The sequence below is a fragment of the Austrofundulus limnaeus genome, unplaced genomic scaffold, assembly GCF_001266775.1.
Source record: "Austrofundulus limnaeus strain Quisiro unplaced genomic scaffold, Austrofundulus_limnaeus-1.0 Scaffold1790, whole genome shotgun sequence".
Taxonomy (NCBI): Eukaryota; Metazoa; Chordata; class Actinopteri; order Cyprinodontiformes; family Rivulidae; genus Austrofundulus; species Austrofundulus limnaeus.
Genome location: NW_013954192.1, coordinates 23,008 through 30,872, shown reverse-complemented (window position 1 = coordinate 30,872; position 7,865 = coordinate 23,008). Strand labels below are relative to the sequence as shown.

The window sequence follows — 7,865 nt, the reverse complement described above, 5'->3', positions numbered from 1 at the left end:
GAAAACAAGATGGTTATTCTTACACAATCAGTTCTTGTTTAGTAAATCAGTCTCAAAACAAGATCAAAAAGACTTTTTGGCTGATATAAGGTTTTAAAACTTGGTTAGGTGGACAGTTTTTGCAGTGTAGACATATTCTAGACAGTTTATCAGCAAAAAAAAGTTAATTTTGGGGTAAGTTACTCTTTAAACACTCTCCTAAAGTCAGTTTTCCCTATTTTTCCTTTCCTGTCATATCCAGACTCCCCTTCATCGTCGTCATCACGTCTGTGGATTTCATACAGGGAGGTGTTCTTCCTGCAGAAGCCTCCTCTTTCTCCTTCCACTGCTGCCGGCTGCGTAACTCCAACCATCCGCTCCTCTTGCTCTGTGGTCACCTGCCTGTCGTCCCACCACGTCTGCCGAGTGGGTGCCGGCTCCCTCCCCACGGGGTGGGAGTGAGGAGCTGGGAGATGGACTTGACAAACCACTGGAGAATGATGCTGAGGGCGTGTGGAGCCCCGACATCGAGCAGAGCTTCCAGGAGGCCCTGGCCATCTACCCACCGTGTGGCCGCAGGAAGATCATCCTCTCTGATGAGGGCAAGATGTACGGTACGCCCATCTCTCCTGCCACGCTCTCTGCTCTTTTCTACACTAGTGTCATGCCTCATTTATGAATGATTCTTACTTTAAAGTTCAAGAAGCAACTGATTCTTAACCTTTCTCAATATACCATCAATTTAAGTTTTGATTACATAAAGAATAACTGATTCAGTGAGATAAAAGCTTTGGTTAAGCTTCTGTAGTACAAATGTGCAGCACAAAATATGTCACAACAGAAAACAATTGGCAGTATTCCATACATTCACAGGGTAACTTCAGCTGGAGGGATTATGTGAAGACCACAGTGGTGAAGAAATTTATAGTTATTACAGATTAGTACTGATGTTAGAAACAACACTAGATTATTAGGGTTTCCTTTTTATAATACTTTTATAATGTTTGATCTATTATGTGTTAATTGATATAGAGTAGTTACATGTCCGAATCATAAACAACACATAAGTGACCCGTTATGATAACATTAGGTTGAGATTATTGTACGAATGCCTGTGATTCAGCCGTAGGTCAGTAGGGGGCGAACTCAGGCATTGAAGAATCGTGAATAAAAACATGCACTTTACCCGCTGTATAATAGGCAAAGAATTTCAAGAGATACAATTCTGTGCTTCAGTCTGTCAGTAAAAACACTTCAAAAGCTGTTTAAAAAGCTTGAAAACTATTGCTCAAAACACAGAAAGTTTACAAGTTTGGCTTCAAATTACAAAGAAACAAGGAGCCGAAGACATAAAACCAGTTCATCTCTGGGATCTAATTAGGATGAAGGACTCTTCTCATACTTTGTCTCAGTAAATAAAACAATAAAGCATACAGTAGCTCTTTTTTCAGTTCTTTTCAGGTTATTAAAATCACAAGACAAAAGTAACAACAAGCTTTTATCATGCATTTGAAGCTGAAGAGAGACATGGAGGGCTGCAGTGACAAACAGTACATGGTGAAACATTTTTTTAACATGAAGACCAGTTTAAGATGTGGAGGAACCAACACATATCCACTACTGAACCAGTGTAAGTCCTAAAATATTTTCACAGTTTGTTTCACATGTTCTCCCACACATGTCTCCACTCCTCGGGTTCATGATTCACATCACTCATGTTTCCTGTGCAGCTGTCGCTCACTTTGGTCCCCCAGCAGAGTGGAAACAGGCACATACACTCTGATCACTTGTTTCTGTGCGTTTGAAAAACACTAAATGTGACTTTGATCCTTAGAAACAGTTGGATTTACCTGAGAGTTGAAAAGCTTTACTTAAATGATCCAGTCAGTTCAACACATCACTTTTGTACACTGAAAAAAAAAAAAAAGATTTTTGGGTGTAGTAACATCCCTCATCCATCATATAATTGTTCTTTTATATTTTACAAAAATATCAAAATCTCTAAACTACTAGAATTTACTAAAAAACAATACGCATTATATTATATATCAATATTACTGTACAAAAAAAATGCTAATATTATTTTACCAGTAATATTTAAGTGTTTTTTCTGGACAGCACATAAACATGAATATATGAAGTAACTTCTACTCTTCTGGACTAAAACTGAGGCTGCATGCACACACAAAGGCTGCTGCTCCTCATTCCCTTGCTTCACTTTTCAAGGAGAGGACAAGACATGGTGGAAATAAAACATAAGTTGTCTGCTTTCTTTTGCTTGAATCCATTTGTTGGTGTGCAATAGTTTGATGACATAATGTAGGTGATATTTAGTTGTCAGGGAACAGGGAATGCATATTGTAGCATTCTGCTGTGTTTGGCTGTTTGTCATGTGACTGCAGTGGAGGATTGTGGGTAGGATTCATGTTTGTTGTTGTTAAATCATTTTAGGGAATTGGTTAACATTGTTCTTTCAGCAGTTAGTCTGTTGTGTTACTGTAATTCGTGTGTTCATTATTTGTTAACTTGTGTTAAAGCATTTATCAGAAGTAACCATAAGTGAGAGTGGTAGGCCTAGTCATTAAGAAGACCTGTGAGTTTCACTTTGTCTGTGTTGTTCATGAAGAAGAATCCAATAAAGGTTCTTCAAAACTGCCACCTGGTGGTGAAGTCTTGAACTACAACAAGAGCTACACCTCTCTGTAGCTGTGAGGTGTCATGTTACAATATTGTGCTTGAAGCATGTGCACTGTTATAAAGAACTTGTTAGATTTACTAGAAAAAATCCTCGCAACAATTTTGCACAAACGTTGGTTAAGTAAATTTAAATGCTACAAATTCATGTAATATTTACTCATCATTATCTAGTAAAATTTATTAAGAATATAGTTAAAGATTTGTGAATAAATCAGGTAAAATTGACTTAATTTGATCAAGTAAATGTTATAAGATTTAATTGAMCAAATTAAGTAAAATTTACCTGATTTATTCACAAATCTTTAACTATATTTTAATAACTTTTACTAGATAATGATGAGAGTAAATATTACATGAATTTTGTAGCATTTAAATTTACTTAACAAACGTTAGTGCAAATTTGTTAGAGGATTTTTTCAAGTAAATCTTACTAGTTATTTTTTTCAGTGTAGGCTTTTGCTGCAAACTTCTTGGATTTTCCACACTTCCACATAATTGGCTTTGTTTCTTTCAACTGTAAAGTAATAATAATTTTTTATACCAAAAATGGTACTTGTTTAATGAGTGTTCAGATGATGTCATTCCCAAACAGGTGTTGGGAAGGTGAGGTTTCTACAGCATTTTGTTGAAAGATGTTGTGTGACAGATGGTTTGGCCTCAGTGAGGCCTTCTGCCCGAACATTTGATAGTGGATCTGCTCAGTGGAAAACGGGACCGACACAGGCAGTGGCGCTTTCAGACAGCATCTGTCATCACCCTGTTTTGTCACCGTGCCAGACAGCTCCTTTAACTGTTAGCTTTGCCTTTAGCCTAGCTCAGCCGTCTATTGAGGTCATGGCCAACACGTAAACCCTTACGAAGCCTGTAATAATAGTTGGAGCGGAGGCAGAAGAGGGAGGCGGGCAGGTGCTTCACTCAGTCACAGAGATTGGCAGGTACTGGTCGCGTTTGTGTGGTTTTTGATAACGAAGGCACTGAGGTACCCCTTCCTCTCTGTGGGGGTCAGGGACAGGTGATGTGCACTAGGGAGCGCACTGGCTTGCCAGGAATGGCATGTGTGCATGAAAGTCCGAAGGTTCAAGGCAACTTGGCTGTAACTCTAAACCAGAATGGACGGTTACCCTTTGAGCGCCTGGAGAAGGGTGGGATGAGGGGCAGACGAATAAACACCAAGGTGGTCAGTGGAGTTTTGCAGAAGCATGGGGCACAACAGAACTCCCACATACCTATCTTCATGTCTGAGTGAGAAGGGTATGAGCTGTGGGTTTGTCAGCTTCTCTTGTTCGTAGCATACCTGATTAACAGCCATGGTGTCTCTTTTGTCTTAGACAGTTGTCTTTGTGAGCAACCTGTTCTGTCGGTTGGTCTGTCTGCCTTCCAAGTTCATCTCCGGCTGTTCCCTGAGTTCAACCTGACAGCCTTGTGACAAATCCAGATTTATGACTTGTGAAAAAGTTAAGACTAAGGCCCTGCTTGGCCTGCTTTGCCCCCACTGCCCTCCCACAGCTCTTCCTTTACAGTCCTCACAGCCCTCTGGGCAGCACTTTTTATCGCCATCCCTGCGGTCACTTCTGGTCAACAACTCCAGTCCTTCAGGCAGCCACGATCAATGCAAAGCCTCTTTAAATGTCTTGTTAATGTTGTTAAAGCGTTGATGGGTGATCTTTATTCAGGTCGCCTAATTACATATCAGATGAGAATATCTATAAAGACGTGCAAAATTGTGAAGTGGTGATGTAGTGCTTTTTGAAATGCTGTTGAGTCTTCTTCCACAGACTAAACGTGGATTCACAGGCAAAACAGACACAAATATGTGTCTGTGGGCTGAACGAGGCATACGCTGAATTTCAGGTTGAATTCCCATGTGAGAAATGAATGCCATTCTTTGCTAAACAATATGATATTGAGTCTCCAGGCAGCAAAATGCAAGGAATGTGTTTAGTTCACCGTATGCATTGTAAACTCCTAATTAAATGGAGTGTTTTCTGCCCCATTTATTTATTGTTTTTTTGGTGTTGTGCCCCACATTTTTTCCACACAATGCTCTGCACTGTGCCCTCCATCATGCCCACTGATCAACAGACCCTTCAGGTTGCTTATTAGGCAGGGTGTCATGGATGTTGTGGTGGTTATGTGCTCCGGTTGTAATTCGACATGCATCTGCCAAGGAAAACATTTCCTGCCTTGTGTGGCTCTCAGCAGGGGATATGCCTTGTGGTCAAAAGGCCCTCGTGCTGATATTGAAGGAAAAGTCCCAAACTCGTGCCCACGTGCTGACAGCTCTCAGAAGAATGTAGCCCTGGAAATATAATTATTTGCTGCCACATAACTGCCATTTTGATTTGTGCGTGGCTTATGTAACTGTAATTATTTTTATTTTATGGCTGTTGGATCTTTCTTTGATTAAACTGCGTTTAGTCTTGCGTCACGCCGTGTTTTGTGCAGCTGTTTGGTTTTGTCACACTGGATTTCCTAGCATCTGTATGACAAGCACTTTTCTCACTTTTGGTGCGTTTGACTTCCTGTGTGGAGGGAAGGGGGAAAAAAAGTGACATGGTTAGTTAGAATGGTGAAGTTAAAACTGTTCCCCTCGATAAGGGCGTTGTTTTTCCAAAACAAAGAATAATGAATCATCCTCCCACAAAGATGCAGTTGTCTGTATTAGTCTGACTATTTGCTGAAGTCAGTCTGATTAAAAACATGATAAAAAAAAAAGGTCAATGAAAAGCAGCAGTGACTCCTCACTGTGGTTCAAACTTCTGCAGTCAAGTGAGACATTTCTCCATGATGACCAGCTGACGAAGGAAAAACCTCTGGTGTGCCTCAGTTCTCTGCTTGAAATACTGCTTTTTTTTGTGACAGATTAATTGTGTGTTTATGTTAAAATAAATAACTGATTAAAAGACGTACTGTTTCCTGAGCAGAAACAGACTTGTCAGTTTGTCCAGGGTTCACCTCACCTTGTGCCTGTCGCTGCCATGACCCTGAACAAGAATAAAACGAGGATGAGAAAGAAACAAACAAATGTGACTTACGTTAGAATCAAACTCCATTTTTCAATGTGCAGAAATTATAGTACAATAGTGTTACAGAAGACTTTTATATTGTTTTATCAATTACAAAATAAAACAGTAATGTCTGTTTTTTATATATATTGAAATTTAATTTAATTAGTGCGACATGTTAAGGTAAGCATGGCCATGGACATACTGTAGGATTTTGTCAATTCTTTTAGCCGAAATTGAGATAATCACTAATGACAATTATAAAAAACATGGCTTCCTCCCACAGACCAAAAACATGACTGTTAAGTTAATTGATAACTCTAAATTGTCTCTAGGTGTGAGTGAGAGAGTGAATGGTTGTTTGTCTTGTTTGTCTCTATGTGTGGCCCTGTGATGGACTTGCAACCTGTCCAGGGTGTACCCCGCCCCTCGCACTGTGACTGCTGGATATGGGCACCAGTGACCCACGCGACCCTGAAAAGGAAGAAGCGTGTACAGAAAATGGATGGATGGATGGATGTCTAATCATTGCAGACAAAGACCTTGTTTTATTATTTTTACCTTATAAAAAGCTGTTTATATCTCCATGGTCGTGGGTCGCCACTACAGGCAGCCGCCATCTTGTCTACGAAGGCTCATGAAGGCCAAACTGCGGTGGCGGTGTCAAAAACGGTTTTAGTTGTAATACTATAAATGTGATATTTGTTGTCTGTCATTGTAGCTGGGATAATTTTACTTATTAAAGCTCATAATCTTACCACTTGAAACATCACTAGCCCTGAAGCTGCTGGTAGACATCGCGGTTGGAATTATCAAAGGTTTTTGACDCCTGAGAGACACCGTAGCAACTCCTTTGTGTTTGGAAGAGGGGGGTGGGGGTGGGGGGAGGACCAGGGAGGATGATTCAACCACTCAACCACTAGATGTCACTGAAAACAACAAATCCTACACTCTGTGCCTTTAAAACAATACGTTTAATTTCAATTTATGCAAATACAGATTCAGTCTGAACAATTCAAATTCAGTCTCTGCTGGCACAAGTTTCTTCCCTTTAATTCTCTCTCATATGAAATTCACATCCACACCCTGCTATTCACAGTCAAAGCTTCCAAAACAAACTATCTCTGACTCAACCTGCTACAAAGTATCTTCTGGTAAAAATGACAGTCCTTACAGTGTTCTCTTATGAACCACTTTCAAAACTCCCCACCACAAGCTGAATACCCTTTAACATGCAGCCATTTGTCACTGGTGCTACCTTCATCCCTCTGTATTCCCTATTTGAACTGGTCTCTTTTCACTCCTACAGACAAGCAAACCGGTTTTTGTTAATCTATAAAACCCTGATTAGTAAAAGCCCATCCTACCTCTGCTTGTTAAAGTCTGTAACCATGCTCGTACCCTCCGCTCCAGCATTTACATGAACCTTTCTATATCTAAAGTATGCAGCTCCTTTGGCCGTTCATATTTTCTATGTTTTACTGCTAAATATAGGAACCTTCTGCAAATAACGCTATGACTTGCTTCTTTTGTTTCATTTGCATCAGCAGTGAGAGCATTGTTTGATGACTGCTGAACATGCTTTTAGCAATTTTCACTTCAGTCTCTGTTGTCATTCATTTAAACATTTGTTAACATTGTTAACCTCCGACACTGTCTACTATTGTTAGTTTATCAGCTGTTTATATGTTGCCCATTTTGTGCTGTCCTGTTCCTGTAGTTGCTGCCTCTGGGCCAGGTCAGCGTTGTAAATGAGAATGTGTTCTCAACTATCTAACCTGGTTAAATAAAGATTAAAATAATAAATAAATAAACAAAAGTCCTTCTACAATAATCTGACAGATGCCTTACATCAGGGGTCCCCATCCTGGTCCTTGAGGGTCGCTAGTCTGTATGTTTTAGAGGTTTTTTTTTTTTGCTCCAACAGTCCTGGTTTGAATGAATGGATGATTAACAGGCTACTGTAGAACATGTCTCTGAATCAGGTGTGTTGGAGCAGGGCAACAAGTAGAACAGGTAGGATAATAGCCCCTTGAGAACCAGGATTGGACACCCCTACCTTAGGTTTACCCTGCTTTTTGGAAAATATCCATCCATCCATCCATCCATCCATCCATCCATCCATCCATCAATGTTCTTCCACCTATCCGGGGTCGGGTCGCGGGGGCAGCAGCTTCAGAAGGG

General features: G+C 40.2%; 1 protein-coding gene across 3 annotated transcripts in view; it reads left to right on the top strand.

Annotated features, from left to right (window-relative positions):
* Window positions 1-241: 241 nt before the first annotated feature.
* tead4 (TEA domain transcription factor 4) overlaps window positions 242-7,865 on the top strand; it is a gene marked incomplete at its 5' end in the record, with an annotated part of 29,309 nt that continues 21,685 nt past the window's right edge. For 2 of the 3 annotated variants that reach the window (XM_014033626.1, XM_014033624.1), the window contains 1 exon segment: window positions 242-593. In XM_014033626.1, the coding sequence (XP_013889080.1) occupies window positions 587-593 (7 nt within the window). 3 annotated transcript variants of the gene reach the window in all.